Source organism: Lethenteron reissneri, chromosome 5 (assembly GCF_015708825.2).
Source record: "Lethenteron reissneri isolate LAM-NWPU_2019-01 chromosome 5, ASM1570882v1, whole genome shotgun sequence".
NCBI classification, from domain to species: Eukaryota; Metazoa; Chordata; class Hyperoartia; order Petromyzontiformes; family Petromyzontidae; genus Lethenteron; species Lethenteron reissneri.
Genome location: NC_083783.1, coordinates 11,211,254 through 11,233,309, shown reverse-complemented (window position 1 = coordinate 11,233,309; position 22,056 = coordinate 11,211,254). Strand labels below are relative to the sequence as shown.

The window sequence follows — 22,056 nt, the reverse complement described above, 5'->3', positions numbered from 1 at the left end:
TATAACATCAAAGCATCCATAAACCGCCTCCACAGCTTTGTCGAGTTTATGTGAACTCGCGACTGAGAATCATGAATCCCAAATGCCCACGAGGCAAAGCAAAGAATTCAAAGTGACCTTTCACGAAGACGTTTAAATCGACCGCAAAAGGAACACGTGTTGATGTTCTGTGCGAGCACCTGTGCTCGTGGCCGAGTTGCTCTGGCTGAGGTCGGAGCTGTAGCTCGGATACTGCAGGGGCTCCTCCGCTCCCGGGAAGTACTGAGCACACGGCACAAGAGTGGGCGGCATTCGCCACATGAGGCCCTGTCTGAGCGCAGCAAGTGTTCAGTGGATATCCACGGAGCGCCCCGGGGTGAGTGGTGTGGTACATGCGAGTGGTCGCGGTTCGCGCGCTGCGCTTCAACCCCAGCGACCCCGAGTTTGAGACCTGCTCACGGCCAACACCAGTTACGATTGTCTGCAGCGAGCCCTGGGCCTCCCCTAGGTCGATTCAGCCTCAAATGAGTAACTAGTGTGATGTGTAAAGCATCGCCACTTGGGGGACAAAGGCGGCTGGGTGTGGTCCTGGCCACTCCACCCCCTTGTTCACTTGTCCCAATAATCTGTTAAGGCTATATGGAGGTCCTTTATCTGTGTTTGAGTGTCCGGGTGAGTGATTAACTTAATACCAAAATGAATAATAAATTATAGGCGAGTGGTGAATATATAGATGAACGATGTGCATGTATGAGCGCATGAGTGTTTTGCTTAGAGTGTGTGGGTGTGAATACGGTTGTATATGAATATCTAGTCGGTTGATGTGCGTGCGTGTGTATGAATATTAGTGCCCCGGGTGAGTTACGTTCACAGGTGGACTGATGCCCGGATGAGCGGTGTGCATGGGGGCAGGCAAAATCGCACCTTCATGAGGTGTATCATAATGCGCACGATCTCCTCCATGGACGGCCGGAGTGCCGGCTCCTTGTCCCAGCATCGCGTCATGAGGCCCTCGATCGGCTTGGGCAGGTTTTTAATGAGCGGGGGCCGGGTTCCTGAAGTGATGCACACAGCCCTCACTGTTAAAAGTCTAACCGTAGTGCGGTGAACGCATCCTCGTTGTCGGTGCGCAGTTGCAAACCTTCACGAGACCGACTGTTTTACACGCATCCGTTTATTATCTCCCATTGGCAGACGCGAGCGCTCAGGGTCATGTTGATATGCAGTAAATCTGTGCCAAAGACCCACACGTTGAGCATCTCCACCGCTAATGGCACGGCAGTTATTAATACCCAGTTATGCTTCATGGAAAATCGAATTGCTTCTGAGAATTATTTTTTTAAATGGCATTTAAAAGGATTTATATTACGCATTCGGGGTGGACTGGAAAATCGTGTAAAGTATAAAACGCAAAGGGCAGTTCCCCCACCCCGTGTACCCTCCACAAACTCTGCCAACAACGAAGACCCAACACATTCAGACACAATTTTTTTAAATTAAACCTCATCCAAATAAAAATGCGTCTAAAGATGCCGTACAAAGATCGTGTGACACGCTAATTGTGTGGACAGTAACATACACAGTGCGTGCGAATTCAGTAGGAGCAGAGAGGGAACAGCAGCCTCGACAAAACACGTACCGTTGTGCACAGCCCACATGATGCGGAACGCGGGGCCTCCAATCTCGTCAAACGGCTTGCGGCGAGTGATGACTTCCCACAGGATGATGCCCCAGCTGAACACGTCGCACTTCTCGCTGTAGTTGCTGCCTGTACAGACCAAGATCCCCACGGAGCCGTTTACAGACTGCCGGGCCTCAGTGCTGTTAAACGAGCACCAATGAATCATCATCATCATTTCGTGCCGATCAATCAACAAATTCAGACCAATGATGAACCATTTGAGGGCACTGGTACTCCTCCTGCAGCAAGACAGCTTAACACAGCACAAAGACACACACACACACACACAAAGACCCCCTGTATAGCCTTCATAGATTGTTGGGGAAAGTGCTATTAGTGAGCACCTATGAAGGTCGGCACGGTACATGGGGGGTATGTGGCCAGCACCACGCCCGGCCGCCTTTGTCTCCCTAGTGGCGATGTTTGACACACTGCACCAGGTACTCATTTGAGGCTGAGTCAACCTAGGGGAAGCCCAGGACCGGTTCAGATAATCGTTAATGGTGTTGATCATGAGAAAAAATCGAACACGGTTCCCTGGGTTTGCAGCATGCGCACACACACGCATACACCCACGTGGGACGCATGGCTCATCGTCATCTCGCTGTTTGCAGGGCAACAACGAATCTGGTGAGATTCATAATCGATGCAATATCGATACAATGATGATGTCAATTTGTTCGGGAATAAAAAAAGCCTCGCTGAATTCGCAAGACTTTCATTTGGGATCAAAGGCCAAATCCAACTGTCAGATGAAACCACAATATCCGGCGATAACACAAATGGTCCACTTTGCAGCTCAGCCGGTTAAGGAGTTTCATAAATCTATACGATCTACCGATGGTTATTTACAAAGTGCTGGTTACAGGTGAACCTAACAATCAATGGGGTCAACATTTCCTCTAATTAACACTGGGCTTCTGAATTCACATTCATGAGACCCCATACAGTCAACATTATCATCCACATTTGAAATGCAAATTGAGACACTGTTAAACGCTGTTCAGATGTGACGATCCATAAAAAATTTACATTTGCAACAGGCGTGATCAATGCTGGTTTAAGAAGAATTCCGCCGCTTAATATGCATCTTCAAAAGACAACGAACGTGGTGCTACCCTTGACAGGTGTTCACCGACAGCACTTGCCACCTACAGACTGTTTCTTGTGTGCGTATCTCTACGTGTTTCTGCGAGCCTGTGCGCGTGTGTGTGCGCGTGCGTGTGCGCGTGCGTGTGCGAGCATAACCTTCAAACACCTCTGGGGCCATCCACGCAGCGCTGCCCTTGTTGTTTGTCATGTGGGTCTGGATGTCGCAGGCCGTGCCGAAGTCGCAGATTTTTAAGATCGTCCCTCCAGATATGAGCAGCAAACTGCAAAGGCAAATCCAGTTGAGCAAATGAGAGCGCCTTACACATTTTGCCCCCCCAGTGACTCCTTAGTTCACTCCCAGAGGTCCTGTGAGGCTCCTCACTTTAATCTGTAAGAAGCAATCGCATCAGAAATATGTTGCAAACCTCTTCACTGGGCATTGGACAGCACGCCCAGCTCCGAAAGCTTATTTGGTGCACAGATACAGAAGGATCCGTTTATCCCTCTACACCAGGGGTCCTCAAACTATGGCCCGCGGGCCACATGCGGCCCGCCAAGGACATTTATCCGGCCCCCCCACCTCCCAGGACTCAGAGGAAACCAGGGCATGTGGGAGGGGCCAGCTGCGCGGTGACTTGTGGGCAGTGAAAGCCGGAAGCTGGTTCGTGGGAGAGAGAGCGCGGGAGACGTGACAGACTGAGCATCACAGCGCAGCCACAGTCTTTTAGAGCAAAGGCAGCTTGGAGGAAGTTGGCAGCATCATTACCCCCCGAACCGAAGAGGTGAGACAGATGACACCCACATCCCATGGTCACTAATTGGGCTGCGCTGGTGAGCACTAATTGGGCTGCGCTGATGAGCACTCATTGGGCTGCGGCGGTGGGCACTAATTGGGCTGCGCTGGTGAGTACTGATTGAGCTGCGGCGGTGGGCACTCATTGGGCTGCGCTGGTGAATGGTTCAATGGGCCAATTGACTGGACTTGCCCCCCAGGCCTAAGGCTGCCAGCCCTCCCCTGGCTGCGCTTGACTGGCTCTGCCTCGCTCAGCTCCCTCACTTGCCCCTCGGCTCCACTCCCAGTGATATTCCTGTGTGCTGGGGATGTACTGCGATCTGTGAACAAAACTGCAGGTGTAATTAACTTTTTAATGGCACCCGCACCAGTGTGAGCCTGGGGTAAAAGCGGAGTTCCCCCAATCAGACTGCATTGATGGGCAGTGCAGTCTGTATGTCTCTGTGTGGGCAAAGTTATTGCTGGTATATTGTTTTTTGTAGCGCTGTATATATATTGGTATTTTACTAATAGCAATTTTGACTCCCTAGGAAACAATGATGTCAAGAAAGAGAAAAATTGACTCGGAGTGTAGGATATTCAAAGAACAGTGGACTTATGATTACATTTTCATGCAGTACAAGGAAAGAGCTGTGTGTCTGATATGCCAGAATATAGTGTCTGTGTTCAAAGAATACAATTTACGTCAACACTATGAAACTCAACATAAAGATAAATATGATTGTTTGGTCGGAGAAAAGATAAAATATTAAACTAAAAAATACATTAACAACTCAGCAAAATACTTTTGTGAAGCAGAAGCAGCTAAATATTTCATCACTGCGAGCAAGTTTTCAAGTTGCCAAGCTAATAGCGTGCACTGGCAGACCATTCATGGAGGGAGAATTTGTTAAAGAATGCCTTCTTTCTGTTGCCAAAGAGATGTGTCCAGAGAAGGCCGATTTATTTAGTACAGTGAGTCTTACAGGACCTACAATTACACGGAGGATTGAAGAAATGGGAGACAATTTGCATCAGCATTTGCAAAACTCCACAAAAAAACTTTCCTATTTTTCCTTGGCACTCGACGCAAGCAATGATGTTCGTGATTCTGCACAACTTCTAATTTTTATTCGTGGGACGAATGACTATTTCGAAGTCACAGAAGAGCTTGCTGCACTGCAAAGCATCAAAGGAACAACTACAGGAGAGGATATCTATGAAAAGGTTTGCCAAACTGTGAATGGTTTGGAGCTGAATTGGGCTAAACTAGCCAGTGTGACAACTGATGGTGCTCCTAGCATGGTGGGGTCTAAGAAAGGAGTAATTGCTCGCATTAACCAAGAGATGGACAAACATAACCATTCTCATCCAATAGCCATACACTGCCTCATCCACCAACAAGCGCTGTGTAGTAAATCACTGAAGTGGGACTCTGTTATGAAAATTGTGGTATCTTGTGTTAACTTCATTAGAGCTCATGCACTAAACCACAAACAATTTCAGGAATTTCTGTCTGAACTAAATGTTGACTATGAAGATGTTCTGTACCACACAGAAGTCCGTTGGCTGAGTCGAGGGAGAGTTTTGAAACGTTTCTATGACTTACTTCCACAGATTACAGCTTTTCTGCTTTCAAAAAACAAAGAAGTACCAGAGCTCAATGATGCAGAATGGAAATGGCACCTTGCCTTTCTGACAGATGTAGCAGAGCTACTCAACAGTTTCAATGTGCAACTTCAAGGAAAGAGGAAGCTCCTCTGTGATATGCAATCACATGTCAAAGCATTTGAAGTAGAATTAGGCCTCCTCATCAAACAAGTTAAGGAGGAAAACTTCTGCCATCTCCCCACAACTCAAAATCTGTTAGCGGAAAAACCATTGGTTGCAATTCCCAAACAAAACATGTGTGGATTCACTGGAAAAATTGCAAAAGGAGTTCCAATTTAGATTTAAAGAGCTTCATCGCCATGAACAGGACATACAGCTTTTCCGTAACCCATTTTCTATTGACATTGAAAATGTGGATACAATTTACCAAATGGAACTGGCTGAACTGCAGAATTGTGACTCTCTGAAAGACGCATTCAAGTCAAGCAGCCTTCATAATTTCTATGCATCTCTCCCCTCTGAGACATATCCTCATCTCAGGAACCATGCACTCAAAATGGCAACCATCTTTGGCAGCACTTATGTCTGTGAACAGACTTTTTCCAGAATGAAACATTTGAAATCTCCAACCAGATCTAGGCTAATGGATGCACACTTGCATCACTTGTTACGACTAGCAGTGACAAATATGGAACCGGACATTGACCATCTCATTAGGCAAAAGCAGGCCCATAGTTCCCATTGAAATACTGGCAAGTGTGTTGATTTAACTTTACTTGTTCTTCATTTTAAATATTGTATTTGTTCCCATTTTGTTTCTTCACTTCAAAATAAGATATATGCAGTGTGCATAGGAATTTGTTCATAGTTTTTTTTTTACTATAGTCCGGCCCTCCAACGGTCTGAAGGACAGTGAACTGGCCCCCTGTTTAAAAAGTTTGAGGACCCCTGCTCTACACGGTTAAGGAGTGCGATTTAAAGTTGATGGGAGGATAGGCTCTTTGAAGAATGTCAGGTGAAGGCATTTTAATTAACTTCTGGGTGAGTGCCCAAAGTGGCGTGCGTCTCTCTCCCATCTTTAGAAAATAAACCTGAGCTCGACGTTTTCGATGCCGTCACACTATTTGACGACAATCGTGCTACAGCCACGATATTCACATGGGTAAACCCCAATGGCGGAGCCATGATTTTCAGGTATGAGGAGCAACCTCTCCAACAATGAAAAATTATAGGAGTTGTTAGTAAGTAAGGTTGTGTACTGTATACGCAACTGCGCACAATTCTGAGTCACGTATAACTGCTTGGCCATTACTTATTGACAATTATGGACTCATTGTCCGATCATCTCATAGAGTCCCTGGCACGTAATAATATGCTACACAGTGGGGATCGCAAAATGCCGATTTATTACGAATAAACCCCAATGATCCGTGCCACCCCCCCCCCCCCCCCCCCGCTGGCTCCGCCAGTAAGTAAACCTGTTCTCCAGCCAACCTCATGAAAAAACTTTATAGCCCTTTTGACACGGTACCACAGTTCACGAAATCGCTGAAGACTGCACCCACAGAATTAGCGTACTCACCAGATGAATACAATGATCTAGAACAGTGTTTCTTAACCTGGGGTACACGCACCCCTGAGAGTGCGAGATGCCCTTTCTGGGGGTGTGATAGATGCCAGATTTATTTAGAAGGTAAATCATCCAAACACAAACTACGCACGCACAACTACTTTGTTTCATCAAACCCGATGTATTTATTAACATAATACACTTTTTTACCATTTTTAATGAAGGCTTTTTTCTTTTTAAACCCGTTTAACGACAAAAAAAACCTAGATTATGGATGATTATTGGCCGCAAAAGCCTATGTGTTAAACTGGAGTTTATTATTTTCACAAAGAGGAGAGATGGGCAAGGCCCCCGACTCACTTGGGTGGTTTGAGGTCACGGTGGATGAGGGCCTTGGGCTTCATGCAGTGCAGGTAGGCCACGCCCTGCGCGCACTGCAGGCACCAGCGCATGGCGTGCGCCGCCGTGTAGTAAGGCAGCGGCTCCGCTCCGTGCAGCACTGGGCAAACGGGGAGCACGCCGATGGAACCCCAGAGACCGCTCCGTCTCTTGCCTATTGTCTAGCAACCCTCTCCGAGGCTTGTCAGTACACCGATTGGCTACAGGCCCCCACACAAGACTCCAGAACTGTCAGCCTGTTGTTTAAACGGCTTATCAACATCTCAGTGGCAGGATGTTAACTATCTCACCTGGTATACAGTAGGTTGTGGGTTCGATCCTGACCCTGATGCCTGTGTGTCCTCGTGGTCACGTGGATTTTTCTCCGGGTCCTTTGGTTTATCCCTCCACATTTAGAAACATGTGTATAAGAGTATTTGGCTGCTATAAATTTCCACGTGATAAGCAACTTCATTGGGCTATCATTTGTGGTCAGGTCGCTTCTGAAAAAGAGCTACATAGCTCAGTGGGGCTTACCTGGTAAAATAAAACATCGTTGAATTTCATGGTGTTAGTTGAATCTACCGTCTAGAGACACCATAAGAATATTAACCTCAATGCACCTGAATGGACCTCTAGACTCCATTCAGACTAAAGGCCTCTAGGGAATCGCCCCATCGCAATTCAATGAGCGAATCAAACGTTTGTTTGGTCATGAATGTCGTGGCATCCAGTGGCGTCAGAGGGTCGTGGTTACAAGGATTGTGAATCAAAACATAACCGACTCTTACGTGCATGCTTGAATGCATCCATGTATATTGAGCATAATGATACATTCTAACAAATGCTAGATCTGAGCTAACTCCAGTGGCACAGTGACTGTGATCAGTGTTGGTATGTATGTATGTAGAACTTCTTTCACACCATCACAAAGCTTCCCTCACCATTATAGAGGGAGCCTCCTTCAGCATACTCCATCACCAGACAGACCTGCTCGCCAAGAAAGCAAACATCCCGTCAGTATCCGCACGTGCACATAAACATGTGGGAAATCACACATTCGTCACCACAAGGCGCAGAAACTTGCACAACATCGACTTCACTCATGCAAAGTAGTGGTTCTACAAACCGCACTAAATCCGATTGTGTGCGGAGTTAGCTGGTGATAAATGTTTGATAAGGTTTTTAAAAGCTACCAGCTAGAGACTAAATCTGGAGGGCCTCCCAACCTCCCGTCCAGACTACAATCACAGAAAAAACACAAACTACATAGTCGAATTCAGATTAATATAATGTAAATGTGTCATGGGAATTTATTTTTGTAACTCTTGCACAAAGCAGTGCACCATGCCGTGTTCGAGCACGGCATCAGGAAGGGGGCATCACAGAACTGTGCAGGTCCTTCAACTGTTCCGTATGTGTGCTCGCTTGCCCTGCTCTCGAGGAGTTTATCGCTTGGCGATCACATCGAATTATTTCATAGCCCACATTGCAACAAAGATATACAAATTAAGAACTAAAAGTCAATAGGATAGAAGGTTTCTGTGCAGTTATTGATTTCACCATCAGAACACTAAATTAAACTAAAGCAACAGAGTTTAATCCTGGGCAGTTGACTGAATTTAAACCCCCAGGGTCTCAGTGGCGAGGGCTCAGCGCCCCGACATGGCATCGCATCCCGAGTCACTCGGCGACCCATATGGATATGATTATAACTTCACTTTAAGGGGCACCACGGTGGCGAGATGTTAACTACCTCGCCTGGTATGCAGGAAGTCAGGGATTTGATCCCGTCCCTGACACCTGTATATTTGGAGTCGGCATGTTCTCCCTGTCGTCACGTGGACCTTTTCTCTGGGTCCTCCGGTTATTACCTCCGTATTTAGAAACATTCCTTTAGGTTATTTAAATTATTTTGTCTGCCATAAAATTCCACGAAATAAACACAAATTATATCACTAAGTAGATAGCAGAGCCACGCCAATGAAATTCAATCAAACTGCACCCACTTTTGTAAAGATATGCAACTACTATTTTATTTCTATTATTTTTATTATTTATTTTTACCTACGTGATTTTATCTAAAAAACCTAAGAGTATGAATCCTTGCAGTCATGAAAGCTTCAAATCTAGAATATATGCAACTACTGTACTGTAGAGGCGATCACGTGGATTTTAGATTAACCGGAGCCCATATTTGTCCGCCTTAAGCACATGACTTGTAATAAACACTTCCAAGAATCACAATGTATAACTAGATTATTTATTTGGGCTTAAGGGAAAATCCATGACTTATTAATTTCTGTCAAAATCTCAGGTGCGCGGTTAATCCAGAAATTGTACACACTGCACGTGGATAATCGAGAGTCTACAGTATGTGATTTGGGCCCACCCACGTGAATACTGCCACACAATCGTTAACACCCACACACCACATGCCACACGATGTGTAAACTTAACCTTCTGATGGTATACACACTTCAGAAATATAAAACTAAGTGCAAGGAAGACACACGCGCATATACGGTGGCGGCATAAGCGTCATTTTCTCTCGAATGCATTCACAGAGATTGTGGGAACGGCACTCACGGGATTCAGGCAGGCTCCGTACAGCCTCACTATGTTGGGATGGTTGACCCTCGACAGCTGCCGCAGCTGCAGATAACGAGGATATCAAAACACACGCACACGGATACAACAATTGAGCACGTACAATTGAAGTCCAACGTGAAGCAAACATTGCTTTTAAACAATGCAGGAGAATGCGAGCAATGTCTAGGCAGACATTGGGCAGAGCACAGTCTGAAAGGAATTCACAAAAGCCATCGGAGCATTACGCTGGCTCTGCTGTGATCGAGAGTTTGAATTAGGGCAGACAAAACTGTGATTAACACCGGGTCCTACATTTGTAGTAAGTTGATGCCTTAGCCCAGTCACAAATTACTGTATATGGAACCATAAGTTTAAAAAAACGTGGTGTTGAATTTATTTGATCCAGTGGAGCTACGAGGCCGACATTGTATTCACGAGGGGGGAATGAAAATGCAGCAAAAACCAGTCACACGGAGAAGTGCCACGTGGCATTAGGTACCCGACCAACGAAATAAGTAGTATTTGAGTAGTTCTGTGCCATATGATTCCTTGTTGCGAGACTGCTGTTCATTGTTGTACCAGATAAGTCATGATTCTCATGCCTCGACTGGAGAAGTTAATTGTGGGATATCAAATGTGATTAAGACGAAACACCTAAAAAGCTTAAAATGTGGGCTTTGTTTTCTGCCAGCTCAGTGTACTGAACCTTGAGTCATACGGTTCGCAAGTTATAGTGATCTGAGATTCGAGATAATTATATGTTATTTCTTAAATATACAGCTGCAATAACCATACTGCAGCATTTAGTTTTGTTTAGAACTTGTATTTTTTTAACACGAGAGGTTTGGCGAACTATTGTAATGATCCGGTTGGAAGAAAACTTCCGCTCGGGGTGCGTGGACAATGTTGCGATCTCACCTCCACGATGAAGGCCTTCCTTTCTGACTCGCTTTCTATCTGCTTGATGGCCACGTCCATGCCCCGCCACTTGGCTTTGCACACCACTCCAAACGCTCCTCTTCCCACCACCTGGGCGACAATCCACATCATCAACTACAACTTCCACATCCACCAAAATGAGTCCCCCGAGTTCAAACCATGGTACACAAGTACGCTATCATTTGCACTCATGGACCTTGATAGTATGGGGTGAAGGTGAATATGGACTTTTTCCATTCAGTCCAGCTCACATTCTCTCTGGTAAATTAACTGGAAAGAAATCATTAGTACATTGCAGCCTTTCCTCATATACACGGGGAGATGAAAGCGAGAGCAGAATGCATGATAGGCAAAAGCAGATCACATCTTTACTCATTCCGTTTAGTTATTTATGCCCCCCTTTTAAACAAGGTTATGCTGCAGCGCTGCTCGGGGTGGAACGATTAAAAATCACCACCAGTGCCCACTGCCCCTTCGTGTCTTCCCCCACCCCTCCTAATAAATGTCGCAGTCACGTCGCGACTGGACCATTCCAACGATGTCGTCGGATCGAGCGAGTTTCGCGGCGCACTGTAACGGGCTCGTGCTTTGTTCAATAAAATAAAAATCACCACCAGCGATCCAAAGAATTTCGAGGGTTCTATTCAAGAACTGCCACAGGGCTAGTATGAACCCATTACTTTTAGCATATGTGAATTAAAAAAAAAGTTGAGTTGTTACAAACGAGAAATGTCAGTATGTCTGACGAATGAAGCAATTATGTTGACAAATCAAAACAGTAGGTTATTCAACTTGTTCTAAATAAAAACAGGGCAGCTTGGGATTGAATAAGTCGAGTTATGTTTCTGCGTCTTAACAGAAATCCAGTGAAAAGGCAGTTTATTTTGTAACTGGCATAACCACCGTCTGTGCTAGGCAGTGTGATCACCATCGTCTGTGCTAGGCAGTGTGATCACCATTGTCTGTGCTAGGCAGTGTGATCACCATTGTCTGTGCTAGGCAGTGTGATCACCATTGTCTGTGCTAGGCAGTGTGATCACCATTGTCTGTGCTAGGCAGCGTGATCATCATTGTCTGTGCTAGGCAGTGTGATCATCATCGTCTGTGCTTGGCAGTGTGATCATCATCGTCTGTGCTAGGCAGTGTGATCACCATTGTCTGTGCTCGGCAGTGTGATCATCATTGTCTGTGCTAGGCAGTGTGATCACCATTGTCTGTGCTTGGCAGTGTGATCACCATTGTCTGTGCTTGGCAGTGTGATCACCATTGGGGTGCTATCCACACTCAGCCCCCGCTTCGATTGTGGGATCTGATGAGTTACATGGCGTGCGTTCTGGGTGAGGGTGGAGGCGCGATGGTTCAGGGTGGGCGCCCTCACCTCCTCCACGATGATCTCTTCGGAGTCGATCTCCTCCACGAACCCAGGCGGCGTCGCCTCCATGTCGCCACTCATCGGCCCTGTCGCCATCCCTCAGCCGGCGCCAGCCAGATTGAGGGCAGCAGAGCCACGGCGCTCCTCCTGCAGCAGCAGCAGCAGCAGCAGCGGCAGCAGCATCATCAGTGTCGTCGTTTCGTGTCAATCAACCAAAACATTCAGATCAGTGACGACCATTTGAGGGCACTGACGCTCCTCGTGCGGCAGGAAAGCTTTACTCAGCACAAACACACACACACAAACAAACACACAAAGACCCCCGTATAGCCTGAACAGGCTGTTGGGGCAAGTGCTATTAGTGAGCACCTATGGAGGTCGGCAGTGTCTAGAGACCTCATCAGAGACCAGTCAGTCTATTGTCTAGAGACCCCAACACAGACCGGTCTGATGGGGGTCTCAACAGTGCAACATTCATACATAACGGGTACCCCATCGGAGAACGGTCTGTAAGTTTTTTGTTCGCCATAACGATTAACAATCCAGTAGCTTAGACCAGGCTTCTGTGTACAAACGTGTAAGACAGTAGTTTGTCTCATGATGCCTGGAATGTCAGTGTGTGGGTGTGCGTGCAAGCTCGGTAAACTTGCAGTTGCAATGTAAGTTTCGTCAACATGCACACACGTACAATAACTCTTTTTCCTTCGTTTGTATGATAAATGTCACAAGGCATCCTCATTATTGAGTGGAGCGTTGGCGCAGTGCTTCGCCCACACCTCAGATTTTGTTTCAAGTTACCCGCCACGGCTAACACCAGTGGCTATCCCCAGCACCCTGTTCACCAATCCGAACTGGACCAGAGTAGTGAAGTATGGTCAATTATCATTATCAGAGTTTCTTCTTTTTGTTTGCTTTTTTGACTACTTGTGTTGTGTTTATTGCAAACATGATGCCTTGAATAAAGGTGTCAGTTTTGTACCAGTTTAAAAGGGTAAAAACCTACTACTATGGTCAATCTTTCAAACCGACACGGCGTTTGGGGAGGGCCCTCTTTCTCGTATCCAGGAAAAGCAGTGGATTGGCCAAAGGGCAGGAGTGGAAGGGCAGGAGGAGTGGAAGGGCAGGAAGAGTGGAAGGGCAGGGTGAGTGCAAGGGCAGGAGGGGTGAAAGGGCAGGAGGGGTGGAAGGGCAGGAGGAGTGGAAGGGCAGGAGGGGTGGAAGGGCAGGAGGAGTGGAAGGGCAGGGTGAGTGGAAGGGCAGGAGGGGTGGAAGGGCAGGGTGAGTGGAAGGGCAGGAGGGGTGGAAGGGCAGGAGGGGTGGAAGGGCAGGAGGGGTGGAAGGGCAGGAGGGGTGGAAGGGCAGGAGGAGTGCAAGGGCAGGGGGGGTGGAAGGGCAGGAGGGGTGGAAGGGCAGGGTGAGTGCAAGGGCAGGAGGGGTGGAAGGGCAGGAGGGGTGGAAGGGCAGGAGGGGTGGAAGGGCAGGAGGAGTGGAAGGGCAGGAGGGGTGTTAGGGCAGGAGGGGTGTTAGGGCAGGAGGGGTGGAAGGGCAGGGTGAGTGCAAGGGCAGGGGGGGTGGAAGGGCAGGAGGGGTTGAAGGGCAGGAGGGGTGGAAGGGCAGGGTGAGTGCAAGGGCAGGAGGGGTGGAAGGGCAGGAGGGGGGGAAGGGCAGGGGGAGTGCAAGGGCAGGGGGGGGTGGAAGGGCAGGAGGGGTGGAAGGGCAGGGTGAGTGGAAGGGCAGGAGGGGTGGAAGGGCAGGAGGGGTGGAAGGGCAGGGTGAGTGCAAGGGCAGGGGGGGGGTGGAAGGGCAGGAGGGGTTGAAGGGCAGGAGGGGTGGAAGGGCAGGGTGAGTGCAAGGGCAGGAGGGGTGGAAGGGCAGGGTGAGTGCAAGGGCAGGGGGGGTGGAAGGGCAGGAGGGGTGGAAGGGCAGGGTGAGTGGAAGGGCAGGAGGGGTGGAAGGGCAGGGTGAGTGCAAGGGCAGGGGGGGGTGGAAGGGCAGGAGGGGTGGAAGGGCAGGGTGAGTGGAAGGGCAGGAGGGGTGGAAGGGCAGGAGGGGTGGAAGGGCAGGAGGGGTGGAAGGGCAGGGTGGGTGGAAGGGCAGGGTGAGTACAAGGGCAGGAGGGGTGGAAGGGCAGGAGGAGTGGAAGGGCAGGAGGGGTGGAAGGGCAGGAGGGGTGGAAGGGCAGGAGGGGTGGAAGGGCAGGGTGAGTGGAAGGGCAGGGTGAGTACAAGGGCAGGAGGGGTGGAAGGGCAGGAGGAGTGGAAGGGCAGGAGTGGAAGGGCAGGAGGAGTGGAAGGGCAGGAGGGGTGCAAGGGCAGGAGGGGTGGAAGGGCAGGAGGGGTGGAAGGGCAGGAGGGGTGTTAGGGCAGGAGGGGTGGAAGGGCAGGGTAAGTGGAAGGGCAGGAGGGGTGGAAGGGCAGGGTGAGTACAGGAGTGGAAGGGCAGGATTACAAGGGCAGGGAGGGTGGAAGGGCAGGAGGGGTGGAAGGGCAGGGTGAGTACAAGGGCAGGAGGGGTGGAAGGGCAGGAGGGGTGGAAGAGGCATAGCAGCTTAGAGTTCTGGTGACTGGAGGAATTCATATTCTTGGGTCGATGGGGTCGAAGAAAATAACAAGACACTGCGACGTTTCGACCGCAACACATGCGATCGAAACGTCGCAGTTTTTTGTTATTTTCTTCGACCCCATCGACGTGGCTTTACCTAAACACCCAAGAATGTGAAGAGGTATCGCAGCTGTCACATGGACCAGTGACCAGTGAGTGACCCGCGGGGCTCGGGGTCTGGCAGGGCAATGCCGCTCCACCTCGGGTGTCGCTTTCACGTCGGCAAGGAGCTCGGGGCTCGGGACGCGCCCCCCACCCGCCTCCTCCGCTCCCTCCCACGCGAGCCCCCCACGGCCCCCCAGAGCCCCCCTTTCCCCGCGCACGCGAGAGACACTGACGGGTGGCGACGGGCTGATTGCTGTGATCGTTGTCGTCCCGAGCCGCCGCAACCACCGCCACTGCCGCCGTCACCACCGCCACCAACCACCACTGCCGTCACCACCACCACCACTGCCGTCACCGCCACCACCAACCACTGCCGTCACCACCACCACCACTGCCGTCACCGCCACCACCACCGCCGCTGTTCTGCGCCGCTCCCATGCACACGGTGGTGATGCTGGTGGTGGAGGAAGGGGGCGGGGCTGGGTGGGGGGCCGCTTCCGCTTCCGGTTTGCGTGACGTCATCTACCCCCCGTGCTCCCCTGTCGGCCATCTTGCTAGGGGCCTCGTGCACGCGAAGGCGCCGCGCGGCACCGAAGGGAGCGTGACAGGTGCTGCTGCTGGTCGTGGTGCTGGTGGTGCTGGTGGTGCTGGTGGTGGTCGTGTGTCAGGTGCTGCTGCTGGTCGTGGTGCTGGTGGTGCTGGTGGTGCTGGTGGTGGTCGTGGTGGTCGTGGTGCTGGTGGTGGTCGTGGTGCTGGTGCTGGTCGTGGTGCTGGTGGTGGTGGTGCTGGTGGTGGTCGTGGTGCTGGTGGTGGTCGTGGTGCTGGTGCTGGTGGTGGTGCTGGTGCTGGTGGTGGTGCTGGTCGTGGTGCTGGTGCTGGTCGTGGTGCTGGTGGTGGCGCTGGTGGTGGTCGTGGTGCTGGTGGTGGTGCTGGTGGTGGTCGTGGCGCTGGGGGGGGTCTGCGATCCCGCTAGGGTGGTTGCGGGATTGTTGTTGTGGGTGGGTGATTGTTCGGCCACGTAAAACAGGATAGAGAAGCCCTCTTCATTCTCACCGGTAAGCTGAAGTGCTCCAAATACAGTTTTGTGAAGAGTATGGGAATCATAATGTACACGTTTCACCCAGAGGTCGCAAGGCGCTGATGACAGCTATCAATCTCCCCCCCCCCACCCCGTTGTAAAGCAACGGGTTATCGATTAGAAACAGGGGTTGCTGGCTGGCTGGACGGACGACGGTCACGTCCCTGCAGGCTGCGAGGACACCATGTACTACTGTACTATCATTATCGGTGTTCCAGACCAAGGACATCACGGGGGTTAATTTAGACGAGCAAACTCCGCAACTGGGTTTGCCTTCCTGGACTTAATCAGCACTCAGGGCACCTTAAACATCCTGCTGCTGCGGGGTTAGGGGTCACTCCGGGGAAGAGCGGCACCTGCTGAATCGCGCGCGTGGCAGCGCACGCACCGGTGGGCAGATTCAGCACCCACGGTGGGTGGTGAGGCTGGCTCACCCACCGGTGGGTACGCACACGGTGGGTGAGGTTGTCTCACCCACCGGGTGGATACACACACGGTGGGTGAGGTTGTCTCACCCACCGGTGGATACGCACACGGGTGGGTGAGGTTGTCTCACCCACCGGTGGGTACGCACACGGTGGGTGAGGTTGGCTCACCCACCGGTGGGTACGCACACGGTGGGTGAGGTTGTGCGTATCCACCGGTGGTGGGTGAGCCAACTTCATGACATGGAAAAGCACATGGGAAATACAGCAGCATCAGCAGAATCAACAACTGCAGCGACAGAACTGACAGCTACAGCAGCAGTAAGCTGGACACTGGAGCGAGCTGTAAGTACAGAAAACCTACAGTTCATGTTTACTTCACAATGTTCAGCTATTTCACTACAGTGATTAAAATGTGTTCAAGTAACAAGTGCAGTTTCCTCCCTCTTGCCTTTTTTCTGATGGTGCGCACCATCACACGGTGCACACCATCGCACCATCCATCACCATCGCACCATCACCATCACACCATCACACCATCACACGGTGCACACCATCACACCATCACACGGTGCACACCATCGCACCATCACACCATCACACGGTGCACACCATCGCACCATCACATGGTGCACACCATCGCACCATCACACGGTGCACACCATCGCACCATCACACCATCACACGGTGCACACCATCGCACCATCACACCATCGCACCATCACACCATCACCATCACACGGTGCGCACCATCACACCATCGCACCATCACACCATCACACGGTGCACACCATCGCACCATCACACGGTGCACACCATCGCACCATCACACCATCGCACCATCACACCATCACCATCACACGGTGCGCACCATCGCACCATCACACCATCACACCATCACACCATCACCATCACACGGTGCGCACCATTGCACCATCGCACCATCGCACCATCGCACCATCACACCATCGCACCATCACACCATCGCACCATCACACCATCACACCATCACACCATCACCATCACACCATCACACCATCACCATCACACCATCACACGGTGCACACCATCGCACCATCGCACCATCACACCATCGCACCATCACACGGTGCGCACCATCGCACCATCACACCATCGCACCATCACACCATCGCACCATCGCACCATCACACCATCGCACCATCGCACCATCACACCATCACACCATCACACGGTGCACACCATCGCACCATCACACCATCACACCACCCCATCACCATCACACGGTGCACACCATCGCACCATCACACCATCACACGGTTCACACCATCACACCATCACACGGTGCACACCATCGCACCATCACACCATCACACCATCACACCATCACACGGTGCACACCATCGCACCATCACACCATCGCACCATCACACGGTGCGCACCATCGCACCATCACACCATCGCACCATCACACCATCACACCATCGCACCATCACACCATCGCACCATCACACCATCACACCATCACACCATCACCATCACACGGTGCACACCATCGCACCATCACACCATCACACGGTGCACACCATCGCACCATCACACCATCACACCATCACACGGTGCACACCATCGCACCATCACACCATCGCACCATCGCACCATCACACGGTGCGCACCATCGCACCATCACACCATCACACCATCACCATCACACCATCACACGGTGCACACCATCGCACCATCACACCATCACACCATCACACCATCACATGGTGCACACCATCGCACCATCACACCATCACACGGTGCACACCATCGCACCATCACACCATCACACGGTGCACACCATCGCACCATCACACCATCGCACCATCGCACCATCACACGGTGCTCACCATCGCACCATCACACCATCGCACCATCACACCATCGCACCATCACACCATCGCACCATCGCACCATCACACCATCACACCATCACACGGTGCACACCATCGCACCATCACACCATCACCCCATCACACCATCACACCATCACACGGTGCACACCATCGCACCATCACACCATCACACGGTGCACACCATCGCACCATCACACCATCACACGGTGCACACCATCGCACCATCGCACCATCACACGGTGCGCACCATCGCACCATCGCACCATCACACCATCGCACCATCACACCATCACACCATCACACGGTGCACACCATCGCACCATCACACCATCACACCATCACCCCATCACCATCACACGGTGCACACCATCGCACCATCACACCATCACACCATCACACGGTGCACACCATCGCACCATCACACCATCACACGGTGCACACCATCGCACCATCACACCATCACACCATCACACGGTGCACACCATCACATGGCGCGCACCATCACACCATCACACGGTGCACACCATCACACCATCGCACCATCGCACCATCACACCATCACACCATCACACGGTGCGCACCATCGCACCATCACACCATCACACGGTGTGCACCGTGTGATGGTGTGATGGTGCGCGCCGTGTGATGGTGTGATGGTGCGATGGTGTGCACCGTGTGATGGTGTGATGGTGCGCGCCGTGTGATGGTGTGATGGTGTGATGGTGCGCGCCGTGTGATGGTGTGATGGTGTGCGCCGTGTGATGGTGTGATGGTGCGCGCCGTGTGATGGTGCGCACCATCACACCATCACACCATCGCACCATCACACCATCACACGGTGCGCACCATCAGAAAAGAAGCAGCAGAACTCCTGGACGGGGACAGCCGCAGAAGCCCGGATGCAGCCCAGCCATCTCCACCCGCAGCAGGACATCCAAGTGAAGCTGAGTGATGACCTCACACTGAAGGTCGTCGTCGAAGATGCGTTTCGCGAACAAGAACTCTGGACCGTGTGCGTGTGTCAGGATTAAATGGGGCCATAGGCGTGAATGATGTTTTGGTTGTATGCCTCTGTGGTTGTGCGTCTCAGGTGTGCAACTGTTTGAGGCGCTGCTCACATCTTCCTTTTAGTTGTCCGACTGTTTGCATTTACAGTGGCACGTAATATTGTGTCGATGAAATGAAAAAAATGCGAGTTTTGCATCCCTCTTTTTATATTTGCTTAAGCAAATTAGGTAAACCATAATGTATACATGGGTCACCATGCGGACTTCTAAAATTAATTACAAAATGGAAAGTTTTCATACAGTTTGGGAAATACAAACCCCTACACTTTATATAGGACTCGTGTGGTTTTATCAAACATACAAATGGTGCACTTAAAGAATAAAGTTTAATCTAAAATAAGACATCAGAATGCAATGTTTTGTATATACTCAAATAATCAAGTTTACTATGAATAAGTAATATTTTAAAAAACGTTTTAAAAAACACGCTTTAATGAAATGTACCGTACTAGTAATGGAAGAACTCTACGACTCCAGGAAGTGGCCCCGAAGCTTGCCATGACGTAAGGAACCCTGGTGATTTACAGCCAACGTTAGTTGAGCGTGACCCAAGCCGAAACATAACATAAAGAATGTTTTAAAATATGTTTTAATGATATCATATAGTAGTGGCATCAGTATGACAGGTATACCAAGTTTGCAGTCGATACCACATTGGGAAGTGGGTAAACATTGAGTTACAATATTTGAGGATACGACAACAAAAACAACAGAGTGAGTAATAAAAGCGTGGACAAATTGACAATAAAAAGTTCACATCTGAATACAATGGTATGGCATGCACTGACTGCATTTTTATTTTAATGTGCAAACACTCGAAGTATCAAGCTGAAGAAGGAAAAGGACATCACAACACAATGGGCTTGTGTGCACTGAATCAAGGTGTGTACAAGAAAGGACATTGAAAGAAAGATGTTTAAAGTTAAATAGGACATGAACACACTCATCCGCAGCTATGATAACATCGGCCTTGCTTCAGCCACTGGATAAAGTATTACACAAAAACAATCGAGTCAAAACGAAATAAGACATCGGGACACAACAGTCGTGAGTGCTCTCACTATTTAGAGTTTAATATAAGATCTGACACTTCACAATCAAAAAAAGAAATACAGCATCATAATACACAAATGTAGCTATAATAACATCCGACATTTTTTAAACTTTTTTAAAGGCATAAAACTTTTGCACAGCGAATCAACACATTTGTCTCGTCTAGTGTTAGAACAGACTGACATTAAACCTCATGGGGAAAAAAAACCCCTTTTGCTCCATTAACTGCGAGTTTTAAAGTTGAAATAAAAGCGGGCATCAGCATACACCTTACACTTAGCTATGATAAACACATGTAGAGGCATCAAAGACATTTGTTTGCATAGCGAATCAACACAGCCGTCTCGTCTGGTGTCAAAACTGACATTAAATAAAAAAAATTGCTTCGTTAACCGCGCGTTTTTTTTTTTATTAAAGTTGAAACAGAAGTGGACATTGACACATCTCGAGGAGTTGTAAGGCAGCGCTTGCTTGCCGGCCATCCGAGGAGGAGATCCACGTGGCTGGCTTCCCCTGGCGGGCGGGCACGCGTGGCTGGGTTGTGTTCAAGCCCCCCCCACCCACCACTTCATGGGCGGAGTCGTCGCTCCTGCCGCGACCAGGGCCGGATGAGCGCACGGGGCCTCAGGGGCAGCAATCACAGGGGGCCCTCCGCCAGCTGGAGGGCCTCCAGGGATGAAGTGAAAAGTTGTTTTATTTTGTGAATGCTGAATTTTATTTGTTGTTAGCCGTGTAAAAATTAATTTGATTTTTCTTTAACTTTGTTTTCCTTTTGAAAGTATTACTGGGGGGTTCACGGTACCTTGCAGCCCAGGGACCCACCACTCGCTCTCAAGAGTCTGTCTCGGCTCCCGCATGCGAGACGTTTGTAATCTGAGTAAGATGCGAGCTCCTTTCCTCACTTGGGGGAGGGGTGGTGGGGAGGTGATTCCTCGCTGGGCTCCACACGGATTGCTTCCCACATTTTGTTTAGTATGCAAACACAACAAATGGGACGAAATCTGCCTCGACACAACTTCAAGTTGGGGACCTTTTCTCCCGACTATAGCAGGACGAAGAGCGCCCCCCACCCCCCAGGAGACATCGCCGGGCCAGGGTGAATGGCATTCGGAACGACACCAGTCTGGCTTTATTCGCTAAACGGCCCCCCCCCCCCCCCACTAAAAGTACTAACTCCGAGCGACATAGCCTGGCAGGGGGCACTAGGGTGCCACCCGACACCTGCTTTATACTCCGCCCATCATTCATTCCTCCTGCGGTCGATAAAATTGGTAACACGAAGGTGAGAAGTCAACAGCGGTCCCATTCTTTGGCCCGTTATGCTAAAGAAAGGGACTTCCCATCACAGGCTTAGAGAGAACAGAGCTGACGCATGACAAGCTCGCTAACGCTTAGAAGACGGCTAACATCTGCAATGAACATCTGTTTCTGACAGCCACCGTTCTAGTGCTGGAGCTTCTCTTCAGGCACGCCGGCCACTTTCCTCAACAACTTAAAGGGCATTTTTTGAAACAAAAAAAAACGATTTAAGATCTTACCAGGTAAGGCCCTCTGAGATATTATACAGCTCTTTTTCAGAAGCGACCTGGCCACAAATGATAGCTCAACGAAGTGGTTTATCACGTGGAAATTGATATCAGCCAAATACTCTAAACGCGTGTTGAGCCTAAATATGGAGTGAAAAACCACACGGCCACGGAGAGAGAAACATGCAAACTCCAAATAAACAGGCGTCCGGGACGGGTTGGAACCCACGACCTCCTGTATAGCCAGGCGGGGTAGTCAACATCTCGCCAACGTGGTGCAGCACGAGGTTCCAGCGTAGATTTCCGGATGAAAACTCTCAATTGGCAAATTGTTA

General features: G+C 50.0%; 1 protein-coding gene across 4 annotated transcripts in view; it reads right to left on the bottom strand.

The window, feature by feature from the left end:
* The window catches only part of MAP3K7 (mitogen-activated protein kinase kinase kinase 7), a 31,104-nt gene extending 15,963 nt beyond the window's left edge, over positions 1 to 15,141 (bottom strand). For 2 of the 4 annotated variants that reach the window (XM_061568494.1, XM_061568512.1), the window contains exons 1-10: positions 14,926 to 15,141; positions 11,993 to 12,133; positions 10,594 to 10,704; positions 9,673 to 9,738; positions 8,028 to 8,073; positions 7,066 to 7,204; positions 2,909 to 3,033; positions 1,619 to 1,747; positions 904 to 1,034; positions 180 to 261 (exon numbers count right to left, since the gene is read on the bottom strand). In XM_061568494.1, coding sequence (XP_061424478.1) covers positions 180 to 261; positions 904 to 1,034; positions 1,619 to 1,747; positions 2,909 to 3,033; positions 7,066 to 7,204; positions 8,028 to 8,073; positions 9,673 to 9,738; positions 10,594 to 10,704; positions 11,993 to 12,082 — 919 coding nt within the window. In that variant the 5' untranslated portion in view covers positions 12,083 to 12,133; positions 14,926 to 15,141. Of the gene's footprint in view, positions 1 to 179; positions 262 to 903; positions 1,035 to 1,618; positions 1,748 to 2,908; positions 3,034 to 7,065; positions 7,205 to 8,027; positions 8,074 to 9,672; positions 9,739 to 10,593; positions 10,705 to 11,992; positions 12,134 to 14,787; positions 14,897 to 14,925 lie in introns of those variants that run through there. The other 2 variants (XM_061568520.1, XM_061568504.1) reach the window with 2 other exon arrangements.
* Between the last annotated feature and the right edge of the window lie 6,915 nt (positions 15,142 to 22,056).